The following is a 21,262-nucleotide window of genomic DNA, read 5'->3' on the forward strand; positions in this document are numbered from 1 at the left end:
CCAGCAGTTCTGTCCCTGTGGCTAATGAGATTGCTCAGGGAAGGCAGCCTGGCCACAGAGTACAAGTGGAATTGAGTTTCTCTGTAAATAAGACCAAACAGTCAAGGCTACTTGTGCTGAGGTAGAGAAGGCCTTTCTATTACTGCTTGACTCAAGCTTTTGGTGCCAGTTTGCACCTTGGCATGTTAATGTGCAGTTGTACCTGTGCTAGTTGAAAGCAAGCAGACATTTTTCCTCAAAAAGAAAAGTTAATTCTGTTGGGAGGAGCATTCAGTCAGGGTAAAGATTTATTCCTGTGATCTCTTATAAAGGATATGTTTTGAGCAGTTAGTCTTCTTGAAGTTTAGGTAACATATCAGTAATAATAAGAAAACATCATGTTTATAGTATTGTAAATATAAACTTTTCCTGTTCTCTGTTTTAGGGACGAAGATGTGTTTTGAAAGACTGCTGCAAAATCTTAGACAACACAGTACTCCCTCCTGAAACTGTAGTTCCACCTTTCACTGTCTTCTCGGGCTGCCCAGGTATGCTCCCTCTATCTTCCCTTGCACAAAAGTGCAGATGACATGGATATTTGTATTTTAAGTGGGATTTCTATAAGAACAGTGCCCATTAACATTTAGTATCTAAAAATAAAGGTATCAAGCACTTGCTGCACTGAAAAGTATCAGTTTTAACTTGTAAAACTGCCTGTTTCAGTGCATGGTATATATGACTGATGTCCATACTGTTGTTGTTCTTCCAGGACTCTTCTCTGGGGAGCTCCCGGAATGCACCCAGGAACTCATGATTGATGTTACCAAGAGCTATTACCAGAAGTTCTTGCCACTCACTCAGGTCTAGTAGCCCATTTCCCGTGTTTCAGGCACACAGGAGTGTTCTAGGGGTGGGGACAGGGGTGTTGTGCACTGAGGCCAGAGCCCTGTGCTCTCCTGAGCACTTGTGTGCATGTGCCTCAGCACTGCTGGGCTGGCCAAGCACTCCCTCGTGAAAGCTGCTGTGTCCTGTCCAAACTTTGTGTGCTCATCCAGTGTTCTCCATTCCACATTGTCTGAACTGTGCCACTGAATGTTCTGGAGCTGGGGAAGCTGAAACACCTGCCTTGGGGCAGCAGCTGGGCAACAAGGCAGAGCTGACACTTGCTCTGCAGCCTCAGCCTGCCTGCTCAGTTCTGTCCTAACCCAAAGTCAGGCTTAAGTTTGCTAGGAGCTGTTCTGGGTATATTCTGGGCACCTACCAGGGTTCCTTAGACCCAGGCCTTTCCTTTGGCACAGTACTTACTGCCCATGGGCCTGCACAGTGAGGTGCATGGCCTCTTCCTTTTCTCCCTGGGATTCTCTCTAGGGGTTCGTCATCCTGCTGTTGGCTGTAGGAGTTTTGGCTGGCACTGACACCTGTCTTTCTGTGCCTGACAGGATGTTTCTTAGCTTTTAGCTCCCGAGGCAGACTGTCCTCAGTCCTGTGCTCTCACCCCTCAGGGCTAGTGTTCTTGGGGTCAGTGCCACTTCCTGAATATTACAGACTGTAAAGAGCCAAAGGTCTTTGAAAAGAGGATTGCCATGTCACTCACAGAATTCAGTGCAGCAGAAAGTGGGTAATTAAAAGTGAGAGAGTGCTGCAGCTGTCCTAATTTATTACCCAGTGTCTATATTTGCAGAAAACTCTTCAGTTCTTTTCTGAGTTATGAAACTTAAGAATGACGCTCAGACTTCTTAGAGTGATGATTTCATTTGAACATGTAATAGAGCAGGAATAGTTCTTACTGAGAGCAGCTCTTAAAGTTGGAAGCACCTGATGCTTGTGTACCTGAGTACAGACAACTGGCTGCACACCAGTCTGCCTGCTCTGGTTTTGCTCTATTAAAGCTTAGCATTGTCCTGCTCTAGGTTTTAAACTGGGGCTCCTGCATGTTGTAGTGTAGCAGCTGGGGTCAAGATATGTGTTTAGGTGTGTGGTAGGTGTGTGGCTGTGGATGAGCAGCCCTGGAGCCTCAGCTGATCTGTATAGCAAATGCTGATACACTTTAATAGTAAATAGTTGTATGAGTACTAACATGTGTAGTAGCTGCTGTACATCACATGTAAAAACACTGACTGGTTTGTATTTTTACTTTACATAAATTAAAGCCTCTTCAGTTGTTCAAGTGACTCGTGACTCTTCAAACTAGAGTGAAGTTTCTGCTGTACCTGGGCATGAGCCACAGTCCCTTGTTCTGCTACAGGCTATTCTGGCTGTCCTGTGCATTAAAGAAGTGTAGTGGTGTGAAACAGCTGCTTTCTGCCTCTGAGGGGCCGGAGAAGCCTCCTCTGTCACAGATTTGGCAGGTTTGGGGCTTCTTGAGAATTCCCTGCAAGAAATTTGAGATTTCCTGCAAGTCAGGAGTTCAGAGCACTGCTTTGCTCCAGGGTGTCTCTGGCTGTGTCTGGCAGGAGTGGGGTGTCTGTGCTGTGTTGCTGTGTTGTCACCTCAAAGTTTCAACACCACATTGTGTGTTTCACCGGGATCACTTGATCAGCAGCCACAGCAGCAAGGAGAGGAGTGGGAGAAGGGATGTGAGTTAGGGAGTGGGATGGCAGCTGGAAAAGTCCAAGTGATGGATTTCCACTACTACCTGAGAGCAGAGCTATAGTGCATGAAGGGATATGTCACTGCAATTACATGTTTCTTGGCCTGCTCTTCCTTCTAGCTGTCTGAGCTGACTCTTCTGCCTTAATTAAAACCTCTTTTGTTGTCTCTGTTAAGGTGGCCTCTGGCAGGGCCTAAAACCAAGCCACCACTGAAGATCCCTAACACCCAGCATTGTTAACATTCCTTACACTGGCCACTTTCTCCTCCTGCCTCTGAAGCATCCCTCTGACCTGGGCTCACCTCTCCGCCTGTGCCAGTTCTGGGAAGATGGAGTGTCAGTGGGCTGCAGCGTGGGGAGCCCCAGCTCTGCAGGCAGCCTTCCATCCAGCGTGGTGCAGTAGAACGACACAACAGGCTGTGCCTGTAGCCAGAGGAGCTGCAGGATTGGGGAAACATATCCCCACAGGGAGGGGGGAATGCCTTCTGTCAGGAATCTTGTACAAACACTGAGCTCTTCTACCCCTAAGTTGCTGTGTTGCTTCATTGGATGCTCTGTGTGCTTTGCTCGGCATTGCTGACCAGGATGGGCAGGGTGTGCTGCTGGAGCTGAGGATGTTCAGGGTCCCTGGGAGCACATCCCTGGATTTGAGGATGTTCAGGGTCCCTGGGAGCACATCCCTGGAGCTGAGGATGTTCAGGGTCTCTGGGAGCACATCCCTCCCTGCCTGTGCTGCTGTTGGCTCGGTGTGAGGAGTGAGGGCTGTGTGGGAAGGTCACCAGGCTGTGTGGGGACCGTGCCTGCTTTCTGGGGAGCAGAATCTCCCAAGGTGATGCAGCTCTGTGGTGGGAATGACACCTGCACCGTGGCTGTAGTGACCTGCAGGGCTCCTGGCACTGTCCATGCACTAGGCTGTCCAGGACACCCTGACCTGTGCCTGTGGACGAGGCTTGGCCAGGGGCATTGGCCTTGTCGGCTGGCCACTAACGTCTGTTCTTTGTTAGCTAGGGCTGAAAGAAGCAGCTTCTACTGCTGGGGAAAGGAGGCCAAACCATGTTAATTTAATTCCCTCAGCCCATGGGACTGTGCATGCCAGGACGCAGAGAGCAGGTGCCCGGGCTGAGGCGCTGCTGCTGGTTCTGTGTGGTTTTGGGTTATTTTTCATTGGTGTTGGTGTTAAGGCATGAGAACATCCCACGGTAACTTCTCTTGGCACGTGGGGCCCAGGAGCCAGCGCTGGGAGAGCCTGGGGCAGGGCGGTCAGTGGGGACGCTGTCTGTGGGGTGAGGGGGGACAGGGGGCAGTGGGGTCAGGGACAGCCCCCCAGAACTGCCACCCTGTCACCCGAGGAGCAGCAGGGCTGGGGGGTGTCAGCGTTATAAAAGGCAGCCCGAAGCGCGGTTCTTGGGTCCCCGCGGGAACCCCCCAGGGAACCGGCAGGACAGGGGAGCGTCGGGGAGCGGGCGGTGCCGCCGCAGTGTCTGTCCCTGACGGAGCACCTCGTGCCCGCGCGCGGGGGTCCCGCGGGGCCGCGCTCCTGCCGGGGCCCGGCAGCGGGAGCGCGCCTCGCGCTGCGGGAACGCGCGGCCGCAGCCAACAGCCGCCGGCGCATGCGCACAGCCTCGCGCGCACTGGGGGCGTGTCCGAGCGCTGCCGGCCCCGCCCTCGCCGGCGCGTGTCTCGCTCGGCTCCCATGGTGCCCCGCGCGCCGCGTGGATTTTAAATCGTGCGGCCAATAGGGAGCGGCCGCGCGCGGTAACGGCCCCGGCGCCGCCTTTGAATCGCGGCCGGAACGACCGAGGCAGCCCAGCTCAGCCCGGGCCCGCCGCTCCTCCGGTGTCCACCGCTGCACAGCCACAGCGACCCGGCACCCACCGCTCCTTCGGCACCGGCACTGGGACTCGCACTCGCCTCTGCTTCGGTACAGCGATCCGGCATCCGCCGCTGCACCGGGACCCACCACTCCCCTGGCACCGCGACCTGCCGCCGCTTCGATACAGCGGCCAGCCATCCGCCGCTGCTTCAGTACGGGCACAGCGACCCACCGCTGCTTCGGTACAGACACCGGTCCCCTCTACTCCCTCGGCACCGGGACTCACTGCCCCCGCCGCTGCAGCCGCTGCAGCCGCTCCCCCGACACCGGGACCCACCGCCTCCTCCCCAGCTGCCGCCGCCCCGCTGCACCGCCGGTCCCCTAGCGCAGCTCCCGCGGACACACCATGAACGCGCCGGGCGGGAAGGCGGCGCGGCCGGCGGCGCTGGTGGAGCCGGCCCGGGCAGCGGCGGGGAAGGAGGTGCCCAAGGTGCTCGTGGATCCCCGCACCCAGCGCAGCTTCGTGCGCGGGAGGTTCCTGGGTAAGGGCGGTTTCGCGCGGTGCTACGAGCTGGCCGAGGCCGAGAGCCGGGACGTGTTCGCGGGCAAGGTGGTGCCCAAGTCGCTGCTGGTGAAGCCCCACCAGAAGGAGAAGATGTCCATGGAGATCGCCATCCACCGCAGCCTCTCCCACCGCCACGTCGTCGGCTTCCAGGGCTTCTTCGAGGACGACGACTTTGTCTACGTGGTGCTGGAGCTCTGCCGCCGCAGGGTGAGGACTGGGGGGCGGGTGTCGGTGTCCCTGACTATCCCCTTCTCCGTGTCCTGCACCCCCTGCCCCTGTTCTGACCGAGTGTTCCCTACAGTCGCTGCTGGAGCTGCACAAGCGGCGGAAGGCACTGAGCGAGCCCGAGGTGCGGTACTACCTGCGGCAGACTATCCTGGGCTGCCAGTACCTGCACAACCACCGTGTCATCCACCGCGACCTTAAGCTGGGCAACCTCTTCCTCAGCGACGACATGGAGGTGAAGATTGGTAAGTGGCAGGGACCCTAGCCCTGGGACCAACTAGTCAGGGCATCTTGATAATATACCATCTCCCTGTCCCTCTAGGTGACTTTGGCCTGGCCACCAAGGTAGAGTATGATGGGGAGCGCAAGAAGACCCTGTGTGGGACGCCCAACTACATTGCCCCAGAGGTGCTGGGGAAGAAGGGGCACAGCTTCGAGGTGGACATCTGGTCTATTGGCTGCATCATGTGAGTCAAATTGCTTTTCAGAGGCCATGGGGGCAGGCAATCCCTGTGGTTCTGGTCTCCTTGACTGACCCCTCTGAGCTTCAGTGTGATCCAAAGCTTCAGGTCACTGTCCCCACAGTGCTGAATCCTGCTGCCAGGCAGCTCCCAGCCTTCCCTAACTGAAATGCTCCCTGCAGGGTGCTAGATCCCAGCTTCCCTTCCAGGGGACAGGATCTAGGCACAGTACACATAGCTGTCAGTGTGTCTAGTGCCAAGTGTGTTCCCTCTGCCAGGAAAGCCCCTGGGTGTGTTTAGAACATGGTTCTATGCACAGTCTGAGTCTCTTTAGCAAAACTGACACCCTTTTGTCTGGGAATGCCCAGGTACACTCTTCTGGTGGGGAAACCGCCTTTTGAGACTTCCTGTCTGAAGGATACGTACATCCGGATCAAGAAGAACGAGTACACCATTCCCAAGGTATGCTGCTTCCATGGAGCATCTGTGTGGCTCTCAGTGCTGCTTGGCCAGCCTCCTGCTGCAGCCTCTGTGTCTGGTGCTCTGTGGGCTCTCACATAGTAGGGCTGGGAGGGGCTGACTCAGGCTGGGGTGGCCTGAACCTTGTGGGGAGCTAGCAGCTCCCTTCGCCCCGATCCAGCAAAAATCTGAGCACGTCTTGGCACGTGGGGCTGAGTGGACATGGGCAAGTCCATGAGGTCTGGGCAAGGTCCCCAGCTCATGCCACTGCTGATGAGTTTCTGTTGCTCGAGTCAGTTGACTTCAGGCTTTGGATGCCATTAGGAGCTAATTCTCTGCACTACCCAATTCAGCTTCCCCAGACTTGTCCCCTGCTTGCCTGATGCAGCACTGGAGCTCTGCTCCAAGTGGAGCTTCCCTGGGTTGTAAACCCTCTGTTCATTTGTCACTAGTGTGCATTTTCCCCTGACCCTTCTCCAATCTCCACCTATCCCTCAGCACATCAACCCTGTGGCTGCAAACCTCATCCAGAAGATGCTGAGGTCCGACCCTGCCACGCGCCCAACCATCGATGAGCTGCTGAACGACGAGTTCTTCACCTCAGGGTACCTCCCCAGCCGCCTGCCCACCACCTGCCTCACCGTCGCTCCCCGCTTCTCCCTGGCCCCCAGCACCATGGAGCTCAATGGGCGCAAGCCGCTGACCGCGCTCAATAAAGGTGGGTGTGGGTGCTCAGGTGAGGCTGGGTTGGAAAGAGCCTGCCTGGCCTCCAGCAGCATCCACAACTTTCAGTGATGTTCATATCATCTTATCCTTATGGGAACTCATTTGTGGGTGAGGGGGCTCTTCTTGCTCTGCCCAGGATAAAGCACTGTAATGGGCTTCACTTCAGCTCTGTAATGGGCTCAAACTGATGCCCAGGAAGTTCCACCAGAATGTGAGGAAGACATTGTTCAATGCCTGAGCACTGAACAGATTGCCTAGAGAGAGTGTGTGGAGTCTCCCTCAATGGAGATATTCCAGAATGCTCTGGACACATTCTGTGCCCTGTGCTCTGGAATTACCCTGCTGGAGCACGGAAGTGGGACGACATGCCCCACTGTGGTTCCTTCCAACCTGCTCTGTTCTGTGTGTCAGGTGTTGTCTCTACATGGGGTAGGCTGTAAGTCTGGTACCTTTAGAAACCTCTCCCTGGTGACAGCTCCCACCCTTCTCTCTGGCCCAGGACTGGACAGCCCTGCACAGGAGCCCTTGCCGGACAAGGAGGAAGCGGTGGGGCTGCGGGAGGTGGGAGATGCTGTCAGCTGCCACTTGGCTGACATGCTGCAGCAGCTGACTGCAGTCAACGCAGCCAAGCCCTCCGAGAGAGTAACAGTGAGACAAGGTGAGCCTGGGGCAACCCACGGGCCTTGAAGGGTGCACAGGTTGTGGGAAATGTCTCCTTAAAAGCTGTTTTCTTCCTGCAGAAGAAGCTGAGGACCCAGCCTGCATTCCCATCTTCTGGGTTAGCAAATGGGTGGACTACTCAGATAAATATGGACTAGGTAAATACCACTGATGGCAAATGCTTCAGGCTTTCCTGATGTCGGAGAGGGCTGGGAGAAGCCTGGACTGGGGCTTTTCCTAGGTCTGGGTTTTTAATCACTGTATTCCAGTGTGGATTGTTACTCACCAGTCCAAGATCACAAGGAATCTTACCAAATACCCTGGGAATCCAGAGTAGTGGTCACTGACCATCAGCCCAGGCCACTTTAAGGTGGCATGAGGTGACCAAGCTCTCCCCAGCCTGCACAGGCAGCCACAGTGGCTGCAGAGGCTGTTTCTGTAGCAGCTGATGCAATAAGGGAGATGACAAATCCAGAGGTGGAGAAGTGCCACCCAGATCTCCCCAAAGAGGAGACCTGGCAGGGATTCGGTGGGGTGGCTGTTAAGGAATCCCTGGGTGACAAACCCATCTGCCTTAGTGCTTCCCACTGCCAGTGGTCCCCTGAGATTGGAGACCTCATGGGGTCCTTTCTGGGCAGGTTACCAGCTCTGTGACAACAGCGTTGGAGTTCTCTTCAATGACTCCACACGCCTCATCATGTACAACGATGGGGACAACCTGCAGTACATCGAGCAGAACAACACTGAATCCTACTTCAACGTGAGGTCCTACCCCTCTGCCCTCAACAAGAAGGTCAGTCCTGAGGACAGGAGCCCTGGCTGGGGGTGGTGAGACTCCTGTCAGCCTTAGGTTGTGATGGTAGGGTGGGTTCCAGGGAGAAACATTTATAATTTGAGGCCACTGGCATTCTGGTCCCAATGACAGACACTGGCAGCCCTAACTGCTATCAGAGGCTCATCTATGAGCAGTTTTACAGAAATTTAAGTGCTCGCAGGACTTGCATGTACCAAAATGTTCAGCAAAGTGAGTCTGATGTGTCACAGAATTAACTGTGAGGATTTCCCCAAGTTTTTGCAGTGACACCTGGACCTCTGAAAGACACAAGGAGAGTCTAGGACTGTGATGGCAGTCCCTGTGCTCCCCACTGTGCCTGGGGTCACCCTCAGCCCCTCACAGCCCATCCCTCCTGCAGATAACACTACTGAAGTATTTCCGGAACTACATGAGTGAGCACTTGCTGAAGGCGGGGGCGAACATCACGCCGCGGGAAGGGGACGAGCTGGCCCGACTGCCCTACCTGTGCACCTGGTTCCGGACCCGCAGTGCCATCATCCTGCACCTCAGCAACGGCACCGTGCAGATCAACTTCTTCCAGGTGAGGCTTCTCACAGGGCTGTGCCTCTGGCTGTTGGTGCTGCTTGCATGGTGGCAGCAGGGGATGACCTGAGCCAAGGCTTAGCCCAGGCAAAGCTTTGGGAGCTCTGTGCTGGTACCTGAGGCCCCCAGACTCTCCTCACTCATGAGGGGCTGTTCTCTGGAGCAGCAGCTTGGCTCCTGCAGCCAGCTGTTGTTGCCCTTTGCTGCACTCTGAAGGAATTCTACAACACACACCCTGGGTGCTGCCCAGACAGCTCATCCAGAGGAAATGCTGCCCCAAGGAGCACAGTGCTCAGCTCTCTGGTGTGTTCTCTCCCCCAGGACCACACCAAGGTCATCCTGTGCCCTCTCATGGCTGCTGTCACATACATTGATGAGAAACGGGACTTCCGCACGTACCGGCTGAGCGGGCTGGAGGAGCACGGCTGCTGCCGGGAGCTGGCCAGCCGCCTGCGCTACGCACGCACCATGGTGGAGAAGCTCCTCAGCTCCAAGTCTGGCTCGGGCCGCACGAAATCTTCCTCCTAGTCCTTGTTCTCCCTGGACTCAACATCTGTGCCAAACTACCCAGCTGTGCAGGGACAGGGCTGGGAGCTTCCCTCCGGTGGCCCAGCTGGGCTCCTACTCCGGGCTCTGGGCTCATTGCCACAAGGAAGCCTCTGCTGCTGTGGGAATGGTGTTGTCCACTCTGACTGGTGCCCAAAGGTTTCTTGCTTCCTACTCCTAACAAAGTCTATTTTAAACTCCCTACCTAGTCTGTTTTTCTAACTTCCAAAAGCCCAGCTCCAAGCCAGCCCTCTGGTTTGAGGTGCCTGGGCCTGCTCCTTAGAGAGCAGAGCTGTCACCTGAGGTGTGTGTACATGGCTGTGCCCGTGCTCTGGGCTTTGTTTGCTCTGGCAGAAGCTCAGGTAAGGTATTCAACAAGCCTGGGGTGAGATTGAGTGATTGGCCTTTTAATACTGAAACTCCATGAAACCTCAACTTTTGTATATTGTATAACTTGAATAAAGATTGTCTTACACACCATCCAGGCTGTTTCACTTCCCTTTGCTTTGCTGACAAGGGGGAGCACTGCTCTGGCTTCCCCCCTGATTGAGGCATCCTCTTATCCTTACTGATGGCCCTGGGCTGGGCTTGGGCTTTGCTATGGGCTAAAGAACCAGCACAAGTCCTCTCAGGCAGCAGTAGGAGCCCAGTGGCCTGCCTGTGTTGTTCTACCACTGTACCCTGCCAGCAACTAGAGGTGCTCTCAGGCTACTTTGTTTTTAAGCAGGACAAGCTTTTTAGTTTTTATTTTTTAATTTTTATAACATTTTTTATAAATATATTTTGAAAAGAAACCTGGTACAAACCCTGTTGCCTGTGTAACAAAATCCCCTACCCCACAGGAATCACACTGTACAAAATTATTGCTGTTCCACAGAGGAACTTTGCTGTAGGACTCTTTATGCCCATGGGCTCAGCTGCTGCTGGAGGCTGCATTACAGGGCACACATGCCCATGGGGCTGCTGTGAACCAGAGCACCCATGGGACACCAGCTCTGGGCAGTAGGAGTGGCTGGAGGAGCTTTGAGGGAAGGATCCCAGGGGAAAGAATTCCTTTGTGCCTAGAGCCAATGTCCTGGGGCCCAGGCCTGGTTTGGTACAGGACCTGATGGGAGAGGCCCTTGTGAGCCCAGCTGGGATTCACAGCTTCACTGAGGAGACTGTGCCCTCACAGCTCAGCTGCCATGGGCAGGTCCAGCTCCAAGGTGGCTGCTGGGCCTGGTCTGGCTGAGCACAGCCCTGGCTGGGGCTGAGGGGACAGTTGGGCTGGGGCCTGGTCTCAGCTCAAGGAGCTGCATCCCCTGGCACTGGAGAGAACTCAGGACAAAGCCTCCTGTCCCCAGCAAATGTCCCCCAGCACCGATGCCAGCCTGAGGGCATCGCTGTGCCATGGCCATGCTGTGGCTGTCCCTGGCAAAACACATTTTCCTCTTTCTTCTCCAAGCACTGTGTCCACCTGAGATGGTCTCTTTTTCTGACCCAAACATTTTACACCCCAGTCTGACTGTGTTTGCAAAGGGGTTTGCCCTGAGGGTCCCTCAGGAAGGCCTGGGTGCCATCACGGTGCTGCCCTGTGCCCACCTGCCCTGGCAGGACACTGAGACAGGGCCTGGGGCAGCCATGGTGCCCTCCTGGCAGGGCACTGAGACAGGCCCGGGGCAGCCATGGTGCCCTCCTGGCAGGACACTGAGACAGGCCTGGTGCAGCCATGGTGCCCCACTGGCAGGGCACTGAGACAGGGCCTGGGGCAGCCATGGTGCCCCCCTGGCAGGACACTGAGACAGGCCTGGGGCAGCCATGGTGCCCCCCTGGCAGGGCACTGAGACAGGGCCTGGGCAGCCATGGTGCCCCCCTGGCAGGACCGTGGCGGCTCAGGCGCCGTCGCCCCTCAGGCCCTGGCAGTAGTAGGGGTGGAAGACGCGCTCGTGGGCGCAGAGCCGCATGGCCCCGTGCGTGTGCAGCAGCAGCCGCGGGAAGCGGGAGGTGAAGTACTGCACAAAGCCCTCGGGGACAGAGCCCAGGGCCACCCGGACATCAGCCGGCAGCTCGTGGTAGTGGTGCTTCTGCAGGAGAGAGGGTGAGGTGAGACAGGACGGGGACAGGGGAGGTGGCAGGGCCACAGGACAGCTGGGTGGCCGTACCTTGTTCCTCATGGCCCGCAGCAGGTCACGCACTGACGCCCCCTTGTAGGTACGGAACTTCCTCAGGTCTGGGGACAGCAGGAGAGACACGGTGTGAGGGGGAACACGGCCGGGCCGAGGGGCTGCCACAGCCTCTGTAGGGCAAGTCCCAGCCCTGCTCCACTGCGGCCTCTCAAGGAAGGGCTGCCACCTTTACCTGCCCTGCTTTTCAGCTCCCAGGCACAAGCAGGTGCCTGCTGACCAGTAAAAGCAGCAGCCTTTGGAGCCCCAGTCCCCCCCTGCTTCACTGGACCCAGTGACGAGCCTGGCCCCTCCATGCTCACCCATCTGCAGTGGGAGGGAGATGTGCATCCTCCAGTTGGTCCTCACCACTGCCCGTCCCCCTGATTCCAGGGCTGAGATGATGGGCCCCTCGGCTGGCTCCTTCTCCACACGGTCACTGACGTCCTGTGTGCCCAAGAGCGGGGACAGGGTGGGTATGGCACTGTCCTTGCACTGCACAAGGTGGGACAGAGACCCAGGGACCCCTCACCCCTCCTAAGAGCACCCCACAATGAGCATGTGTACCTAAACGCAGCAGTTTCCAACACCTTTTCCAGTACACACCTGTGTTCACTGCCCGTGGGACAGCACAGGCTCACCTGGAAGAACTGCAGCTGCTTCTCCTGACTCCAGAAAAAGGGATGCACAAGGACCACAGGGGCTGAGGGCCGGCGCTGGGGCTCAGAGCTGATCATGGCCACAATCAGCTCCCTTGCAACGAGTTTGTCTGGGGGTGAAACAAAACAGCAGAGAATTCACCCCTGTGCCAGCACCACGAGCTGCCCCTCAGCCTGGAGCCCCCCTGCAGTGTCCTGCCCCTGGGAGGGGTCTCACCATGCGCCTCCTCCTGCAGGCAGCTCAGCTGGTAGGAGCCCGCCAGGATGTTGGCCTGGCGCCGCAGGCTGTCCCCAAAGGGGTGCTGTCCCCCTGACACCACGTAGTAGAAGACACACCCAGCTGAGAAGATGTCCACAGCACTGGTCTGCAAAACACAGGGGCATGTGGGACTCTGGGACCCTTGGGCAGAGGGAGAGGAAACCTTTCCCTCCCACTTTTCTATCATTTTATGTGGACAAATTATCATTGGCAGCAGAGCTGATGGAAGATGCATCACTGGGAGTTCCTGCTCTGCTACCTGAAGTCAGGGAGCCCCACCACCCCAGGTCCCTAACAGAGAAGGGGAATCCAGAGGCACAGAAATTCCAGAGTTCAGGACTCCACAGCCCAGCAGACATGCAGGGGCTGCTGCAGTCCCACCATCAGGCAGACACCAGCATGAGCCCCAGCACTGCCCTGCCCAGGATCAGTATAGCAGCTGCTTGCAGTGGGAATAAGATTCCTAATTCTGAACAGGGAAGCACTGGCAGCAACCTACAGCTGCTCCAACCTCCCCACCCCAAATTTCTGAGGACTGGAGCCTAATGAGACACTTGTGCTGAACACAGTTGGGCACTGTCCCCCAAGGGCAGGGCCATGGGGACAGCCCTGTCCCTGTGTCTGGGCTGGTTCTGGCTCGTGGAGCTCTCAACTTAACTGTGCACCCCAGCAGTGTGACCTGAGGCCACTGCCAGCATGGGGACAGTGCCACAGTGGGCCCAGGGAGCAGCTGGGGTGGGGTGGCCATGGCTCACTGACAGGGTTCTCCTTCGGGGCCTCCTGCAGCACCTCGGGCGCGATCCAGCCCTCAGTGCCGGGGATCCCGGAGCGGAGGCTGAAGCTCTGCCGTCCCCCCTGAAGCTTCTTGCAGAGGCCGAAGTCAGAGATGACAGCACGGATCTGCCCGTGGCGATTTGGGGCAGAGATGAGGATGTTACAGGGCTTCAGGTCACGGTGCACTGGAAGTGAGAGTGTGTGGTGTCAGCTGGCAGGGCTGCAGCCGACAGGGCTCTGCCACAGCCCCATGGGCTGCTGACCCCCACAGCTACTGCCCAAAACCCAACAGGCACTGCCCAAACCCCACAGCATCCCCTGAGGAGAGGCTGCAGAGGGACTGCTGGCCCTCACCGATGCTGAGGGAGTGTAGGTGGGCCAGCCCGGACATGGTCTGACGCAGCACGGACACCGGGTCCAGCCCTCGGCGGTCAAAGCTCGGGCTCTCCACATACTGGAACCACAGAGAAGGAGAGGAACTAAGCCTGATTTACTGGCAAAGCTGGCTGGAGAGACACCCCACCCCAGCATGATGGCAGGTGATGGAGAGTAACCCTGCAGGGGCTGTTTGTGCCCAGGGCAGGTGCTCCCAGGGCTGGTGCACCCAGGGCTGGTGCTCCCAGGGCTCAGGGTGGGCACAGCAGCAGCCCCTGCCCGGCTCACCTCCTGCAGGGTGGCAGAGCACAGCTCGATGGCGATGTAGTGGAACTGCCGGTCCCTCTCCGTGCAGAAGTAGCGCACAACGTGCGGGTGCTCGTCCGACTCGCGCAGCAGCTGCACCTCGCGGTCGAGCAGGTGCACGCACTGAGGCAGGAGACGCTTCACGGCCACGTTCCTGCCCTCGAACTGCCCCCTGTGCAGAGTCTGTGTGTCTGTGTGTGGCACAGACCACTGGCCCAGCCACTGCTGGGGATCACCCACCCTGATCACTCTGCTGTGACCCCCAGAGCCTTGTCACATCACCAAAAGGAAGAGATCTTCCCCAGTGTAAGCTGGGAACTGGAGAGTCTCAACTGGGTAAGAAAATGACATCCCTCACTTTTTACTGAGTTCAGTGTGGGAAAAAGAGTCTAGGAACTGTGTGAGGGGCCAGAGCAGGTGCAGGCAGGCAGGGAGGGGGTGCATAGGGGACCTGCCTTGTGTACTCAGTGCCGGTTAATGAGGGCCACAAGCCCAGCTCCAGGATGGGTAGGATGAGGACCAGAAGAAGGTGAAAGTGGGAAGTTGTTCTCAGAAGTCCCTGGACCAGTGGCCACCTCGGCCTTGTCACTATCATTGTAGCTCCCAGGGAGAATGGGAGCAGAGTGGGGGCAGGCACCCAGTGTCACCCACCTGAAGACAAAGGTTCCTCCAGCTCCATGGCCCAGCACATCTTTGGGGTTAAAAGAAACTTTCCCAACTACAACCAGGTCTGGTTCTGCATCTGCAAGGGAGATAAGACAGCTCTCTTCCAGCCTTCAAGCATTAGTTCTATATGGAGGACACCTGTTTCTCTATTCATCTGGTCATTTACTCTCACGCAGCCCATGCTTATCCAGCAGCAGGTCTGGCACCTCCTCCCATCCCAGGTGGCTGCAGCCCTCTCATCTGCAGGCATCCCTGCACCTGCTCTGGGTGCTGGCACTCTGGACAGAAGCCCCCAGAGCCTGCCCATGCCCCCTGCACCCACCTTCAGCAGCCAGTGGGACAGCTGGCTCTGGGCTGAGTGTCCCGTTAGCTGGGTCCTTCGGGCAGGCTGAGGGACTGGAGCTCTGTGAGAGCTCTGCTGCACTTCCCTGGCTCAGCTCCAGCTCTCTGGGCTCCTCAGGGACGCTCTCCCTGGAGACTCGGTGCTGGCTCAGCATCTCCTGCTGCTGCTGCAGGAGCTGTATCTGCTCCTCCAGCTGCTGCTGCTGTGCTGCATGCTGCCGCTGCAGTTTCTGGAACACAAACCATGTGAATACAGCGTGGCCTGGAGCCACACTGGGACATTGGCTCTGCTGTCCCTCTCCCTCCACCAGCAGCACTCACCGTTAGCAGCAGCACCAGGATTCCCCCACCCAGCAGAGTCGTGCCAATGCCAGCCATCACCAGGTCCCAGGTGCCAGAGTCAGGATACACCTCCAGCTGCTCCCCCGGCGTGGGGTCTGGGTGGAGCTGCCTCTCGCTGGGGACAGCTGGCTCCTCCAGGCTGCTCGGGGCCAGGAACTACAACACATACCCAGGGCTGGGTGACACAAGAGGCACAGACCACAGGCCACTTGGGGTTGTGACTTCCTTCCTGTCCCCATGGTGGGGACCCAGTGCCCACCCCAAGCAGCACAGCCCCTTCAGTGACCCAGCACCCCTCACCACTCACATCATCGAACACAGTCCTGCTGGGAGGAGCCCTGGGGATGATGGTTTCCGTGGTTTTCCTCAGGTTCTCTGGGAAGGCTCGCAGCATCGTGGTGTGGACCACGGGAGGCAGCTCATGGTGCCCTGTAGCAGAAGGGGAACAGAGACAACCCTCAGTCCACCTCTAGGTTTCAGCATCCATCCCTTGCCAGCATCCCTGGCTCTCCTGGAGTAGGGGGGCTGCTTCTCATGGGACTCCAGCATGGGTGACTGTGAGCCCTGCTTTAAAGTGTCCCTGCCCACCCCCACATGGGGTACCCGGCAGTCACTCCTGAGGAGGGAACAAGGATGAGCTGAAATGAGACCCGCAGCCTGAGATGACCCAGCCTTAATCCCATTCACCCCACTGGGCACAGCAGGTCAGGCTATTGCCTGTAAAGCACAGCAGCAGCTCAGGTTGCTCCCTGCCAGGCACTGGGAGCCAGGACACGGGGCTGGGTCTGTGCCCACCTATGAGGAGCCACTGGTTGTGAAGTGAGGTGATGCTGCCCTGCGGGTACTTGACGTTGGTGCTGGGCGTGATCTCGCACTCCCCGGACTCCCTCATGGTCACGTCGTCCGTGGTGGGGCCGTCGATCCTGGCCAGCGTGATGCCCTGGGGCTGGGGACGCGGCAGCTCGTGGGGCACCACGCGGCCAGACGTGCCCGTGGTGGCTCAGGCCTGGCAGGGCAGTGGGGACACTCACCACCAGTGCCACGCTGCCGTGCACCAGGGAGGTCATGGCGTAGAAACTGGCCGCGTGCTTTCCCACGTAGAGCGCCGGCCTGCGGGGCAAGGACAAGCATCACCTTCCATCCATCACTGACCGGGGTGGCTGAGCACAGATGCCACTGGCTGCCACCGCTCAGGAACCACATACAGCAGCTGGGTCTTGGTGGCAGTGAAGTCCTTGACGGACTGGTAGCTCCACTTGAGGACATGGATGTCCTGTGACTGGAAGGTCAGATAGCGCAGGGTCTCCATGGCCAGGTTGAGGTGGGGGAGGCGGCGCAGGCTGTCCTGGTGCCACAGGTAGATGCCAACCACAGGTGAGCCGTAGTTCTGTGCCCATAGGACCTCCCCGCTCTCTTTGTCCAGGGTCACCACCAGCCCGTCCCCACTTGAGGCCAAGTGGGCCATTTCTGGAGAGAGCAAGAGGGATGAGGGATGCAGCAGTTGGGCTGCACCTCCTCTGTTCAACCCCAGTTCTGCCACTGGCCATGGGCTGCTGCCTGTTCTCCCCAGCAAGGGGCACAGGTGACACCTGCTGGCCCTGGCACTGTCACCCAGAGTCCTGCTGGGAGTAGGCACTGGGGAGCTGGGTGCCATGGCTGCTGCAGTTCCACTCACTGTAGTGGTAGGACTCCTCGCAGAGCGGGGCCGAGTACTCGGAGAAGGTGGCATTCCAGCGCAGCTCCCGTGACTTGGTGTCATACATGGTGATGACGTACTCTGGGGACAGGAGTAGGGCACGAGGTCACCTCCAGTGCCCCATTCCTGGCACCAGGTGGTCGAAGAGGGCACAGGACTGGCTTACGGGTCCGTCCGATGTAGAGCAAGGGGCTGGATGGGCACAGACCATCCCAGGCCTCTGTGGAGAGGGTGGTCTGCTTCTCCCCGGACTTGGGGTCCACAATGAACCAGGTGTCCTGCTTCTTCCCTGAGAAAGAAAACACCTTCTGAGCTCCTGCCTGTCACACTCCATGCCCCGGGGAGCCCCTGGTCAGCACCATCCCCTGCACACCCCAGCCCCTCCGTACCAGTGTAGAGCACTCCGTCTGAGCTGCGGCACGGCGACGACTGCACCAGCTCTGGGATGGTGAACGGCAGCTTCTGCAACACAGGGCCAGAGTCACCTCCCCAGCCCAGGGCACCCCATGGGCTCACAGGGTGCCCACAACCCCACAGTCCTACTGACCATCAAACCTTCTTTGTTCTTTCCTCCCAGGATATATAGGCTGCCGTCATTGGGGTCTGGAAGGAATGCTGGCCTGGGAAGGAGGGGAGAAGGATAAAACGTGAGCTACCCCTGCCTTGGGCACCTCCAAGGACACAGAGTGGCCACACTGCAGAATCCCCTTTAACAGTTTGCTCAGGGTGAGTCTCTGTAGGACTTGACATTTCCTAGACACTTGCAGCACTGGATTTGGCAGGAGATAATTCCCACTCTGGTCAGTCTTGGGACTCCCTACCACCCAGTGTCCACCCACCAGGCTGCTGGATACACTGCCTGTCTCAAAGAGCTGTTCTGCCAGCCCCTCAGCATTCAGGGGGATTTCCCTCAATTTCTCTCCATGCTGGTGTTTGAAGTGGAGCTGAGAGCTCCTTGACTCTTGCAGCAGGAGCCAGCTCCTCCTCATCACCACGTGCCACATGCCAGCGTCAGGGACAGGGTAAGGTGATGCCATTGCATGGGCATTTCATTTCCCTTTGTCTGCTGTTGCTCCATCAGTTTTCAGGGAGCCTCCCACATTGCCCAGCTGCTTGTGGGGATGACACTCACTCTGCCACATACACCGGCACCTGCAGAATGGGATCTGAAACAGACAGTGAGAGGTCATGTCAGCAGTGCTGCTGTGAGTGGGACAGCACATCACCAACTGTTTTCCCAGTGTGGCACTGTCAGCCAGCCCAGCCACGCAGCCTGTTTGCCTTTCAGGGCCAAGAGGCACCAACAGCAGATGCTGATCCACACTGGGCTGTGCCTGGGATTGGGGCTAGGGCTGGGGCTGACAGTGCACCCCAGGGCTGGAGGCACTGGCAGCCCAGAGCCCATCCAGCAAGAGTCAGGCCAGGGGAGCATTCCCAAACCCCAAACATGCTCCAGGAGCCAGGCTGCAAGCAAATGCCCCCAGTCACCACTCACCGTCCTTCAGGGTCCACTTGATGTCCCCTGTGCTCTTGCTGACGGCGTGGAGGTTCCCATCCAGTGTGGAGATGAAGAGCAGCGTTTCTGGGACAGTCACTGCACCGCCTTTGAGGCTCTAGGACAGACATACCATCCTCAAGAGCTTAGCCAGACTTGGGAACAGTCCCCCAGCCTGGGTGCTCTGTGCAGCTCAGCTCCTGGGGCAGCCGCACCTTCAGTGACTGGCACCACCTGCACACACAGTGTCTGGCTCCTGCAGGGAGCCCACATCCCACCAGAGCCATCCCAGAGCTGGAGCAGCCTTCCTTTTCCCTCCTCTCCCTGGAGCAAGTTTTCCCACAGGTGGCTGAACTGAACTGCAGTGTGGCTGCTCCCAGTCATAACCCTGGGTGCCTTTCTAAATGTGACAAGAGCAGCCAAACCATCAGCTCCTTCCAGAAACAAACAAGTCTGGTGACTTTTCATGCCAGAGAAGTGATGATTGTTTGCCCAGGCCTTCAGAGCTGCAGGTTTCATCTACCTGACATTGAGGAAGTAATTGCAAATTCACCTGGGAAGAGGAGCTGCTGCTTCCACGTATGGCATCTGCATAGTGAGTGCCAGCTCAGCCAGCGCCACATATGCCAGCCTCACCCTGTCAGCAAACAGGGATGGGCAAACAGCACGGGACTCACATGGCTCTGGCAGTCCCTGATGCCAGGGAGTTGGCAGCAGCACCCGAGCCCCTGGCTGGCTGCAGATTAGCATGGGAGGCCCAAGGATACCCCTGGAGCCCAGCCCCTCAGTGGTCCCCTCGCTGCTCTGGGAGCCTGAGCTGGCAGAGCCTGTCCTGGGGGGCCTCTGCCCGGCCAGAACCTACACGTGAGTCTGAGACCATTTGCAGAGCAGAACCTGACAGTACAAGACTGGCTGTGGCATGGCAGGGCCAGGAAATTCCTACAGCTGCAACAAAGCACAGGAGGCACAGGACCTCCCTCACAATGCACCTCACACCAAGCTCCATGCCTCCAGCCCACTTCTTTTATTTGCACTTCTTGCTTAATTTTCAGATGAGGTCAGAGTGAGTTTCCCTGCTCTGGCTTTGCCCAGAGGACATGGTGGGGCAGGCAGGGAAGGGGGCTGCTCCCCACTCTGGCCCCTCCAGCCCCTCTGGCCATGCAGGGACTGCTGCTGGCTGGGGACATGCCAGGCTGGCAGACACGGGGCTCAGGCAGTGTGGCCACCTGCCCGGGGGAAACTGAGACTGCCGAGCCCCCCCAGCTGTCAGGGCTCTCCACTCCCTGATGCTCTGGGGTTTTTCCATCCCTTCTGCAAATGTTTTGGTGCCAGGGCGCTTGGGCAAAGGCCAGGCTGCCTGGCCTGCTCCCCATAAACAACCATGGGCAGAACTGGGAGCACCGGATCCTGGGAGCTGCCATCCTCCCCCTGGTGCCATCCCCAGCTGCCCCAGCCCAGCAGTGTGGCTGTTCCCATGGGCTGCCCCCATGAGCTGTGTTTTCCCGAGCTCCCCCCGCAGCACTCTGGACTCTGCAGCGATGCCGAGCTCAGCCCCGCGCTCGGAACACGCGCTCCCGGCAAGGATGGATAGAGAGGGACGGCCAGGCACAGACAGGAGCTCGGTGCCAGCATCCGCTGCTTCCTCCACTGCAGCAGCTCCATCCGTGTAATCCAAAGCCAGCCTGGCACGCTGCCTATCCACTTGAACCGCCACCAGCTGCAGGAGCTGGATCCGGCTCCCAAGGCACCACCCTGACCGCAGCAGCTCCGCGGGCAGGACCGCGCGGGGGGGGGCCGAGGGTACCCGGCAAGTGGGCTCCGCTCCCGGCCACAGCCGGGATGAGGATGGAGAACAATACCCACTCCGGGTGCCGCGGGGACCCCTCGCCCCGGCGCTCCACGGCACAGAGACCATCGCCACCCACGTCCGGCCATGGGACCCCCGGCAGCACCACGGCCCCACACCCACACCAGGACCCTTGTGGGTGCTGCCCGGACACGCACCCACCGGCCCGAGGGGCGGCTCGGTCCCCGCTCACCGGTGTCACCCGCGGGACGCTCCCTGAACCGGTCCCTCAGTCCCCGTGCCTGCCCCTGTCGCACCTGCACCGAGCGCGGGGTGTCCCTGCAGGTCACAGGACCCCGCAGGACGCGGGGCGCAGTGAGCACAGGCTCACACCGGGAACGGCGCAGGCTGACTCCCCCTGCGCTGTCCCCCGCACTGTCCCCGCCCGGGCGCTGTCCCACTCCCGCTCCCAGTGGGGCCGTACCTGTACCGGGACTGGCGGGAGCAGCAGCGGCAGGAACAGCGGCAGCAGTGGCGGCAGGAGCCCCCGGGCCGCCCCCCGGAGCCCCCGGGCCGTTCCCCGGAGCCCCCGGGGGCTCGGCTCGGCGGGGCCGCCCATATCCCGGCCAGGCCAGGCCGGGCCGGGCCGCGCTCCGCCGTGAGTCAGCGGGGCCGGGGCGGGTCCCGGACGCGGCTTCCGCCCCCCCCGCGCTCCGCACACGCACCCCGACCCCGCGGCCCCTCGGGCTCCCCGCCCCGCTCCCCGCCGGCTCCCGGGGGTTGGCACCGCCGGAGGAGCCGCCCCCGCGGCCGGCGCACAGCCCCGCATCCCCCCGGCCGCGGGCACCGATCCGGGGCTGCTCCTCTCGCCGGTAACGCGCGTGAAGCGCTCCCGGCTCCTGCCCGGTCCCCAGACCAGCGTGCCGGGAGCTCTGCCCGAGGGAACGGGGGCTGCCCTGGGACCCCCCGCCTGAACGGAGCGCTGGAGCCGACAGCCACAGCACACCTGGGCACCAGGG

At 59.0% G+C, this 21,262-nt stretch overlaps 3 protein-coding genes across 7 annotated transcripts in view; 2 read left to right on the forward strand and 1 right to left on the reverse strand.

Annotated features, from left to right (window-relative positions):
- DCTN5 (dynactin subunit 5) overlaps positions 1-3,097 on the forward strand; it is a 66,826-nt gene extending 63,729 nt beyond the window's left edge. The window contains exons 6-8 of the mRNA XM_079320366.1: positions 425-527; positions 749-840; positions 2,746-3,097. Coding sequence (XP_079176492.1) covers positions 425-527; positions 749-840; positions 2,746-2,766 — 216 coding nt within the window. The 3' untranslated portion in view covers positions 2,767-3,097. The remainder of the gene's footprint in view (positions 1-424; positions 528-748; positions 841-2,745) is intronic.
- Positions 3,098-4,737: 1,640 nt separating this feature from the next.
- On the forward strand, positions 4,738-9,882 carry PLK1 (polo like kinase 1). Its single transcript, XM_079320364.1, has 10 exons — positions 4,738-5,154; positions 5,249-5,417; positions 5,495-5,639; positions 6,002-6,095; positions 6,591-6,810; positions 7,318-7,476; positions 7,559-7,636; positions 8,117-8,271; positions 8,672-8,854; positions 9,178-9,882. The coding sequence occupies exons 1-10, from the start codon at positions 4,789-4,791 to the stop codon at positions 9,382-9,384; spliced, it is 1,776 nt and encodes a 591-aa protein (XP_079176490.1). The 5' UTR covers positions 4,738-4,788; the 3' UTR covers positions 9,385-9,882.
- Positions 9,883-10,038: 156 nt separating this feature from the next.
- ERN2 (endoplasmic reticulum to nucleus signaling 2) lies at positions 10,039-21,221 on the reverse strand. 5 transcript variants are annotated; one of them, XM_079320918.1, is made up of 22 exons: positions 20,728-21,221; positions 18,458-18,575; positions 18,095-18,128; positions 17,510-17,582; positions 17,352-17,424; positions 17,129-17,251; positions 16,942-17,043; positions 16,472-16,733; positions 16,298-16,376; positions 16,062-16,212; positions 15,574-15,695; positions 15,246-15,422; positions 14,905-15,154; positions 14,568-14,658; positions 13,899-14,088; positions 13,590-13,689; positions 13,221-13,420; positions 12,420-12,567; positions 12,185-12,312; positions 11,867-11,990; positions 11,544-11,611; positions 10,039-11,465 (listed from the first exon to the last, which is right to left on the reverse strand). In XM_079320918.1, the coding sequence occupies exons 1-22, from the start codon at positions 21,070-21,072 to the stop codon at positions 11,274-11,276; spliced, it is 3,150 nt and encodes a 1,049-aa protein (XP_079177044.1). In that variant the 5' UTR covers positions 21,073-21,221; the 3' UTR covers positions 10,039-11,273. The 5 variants fall into 5 exon arrangements, with proteins under 5 accessions (XP_079177044.1, XP_079177046.1, XP_079177045.1 ...); XM_079320920.1 differs by having other exon boundaries at positions 11,174-11,465; positions 20,740-21,221; XM_079320919.1 differs by having other exon boundaries at positions 11,174-11,465; positions 20,734-21,221.
- Between the last annotated feature and the right edge of the window lie 41 nt (positions 21,222-21,262).

This window comes from Erithacus rubecula, assembly GCF_903797595.1.
Source record: "Erithacus rubecula genome assembly, chromosome: 17".
NCBI lineage: Eukaryota > Metazoa > Chordata > Aves > Passeriformes > Muscicapidae > Erithacus > Erithacus rubecula.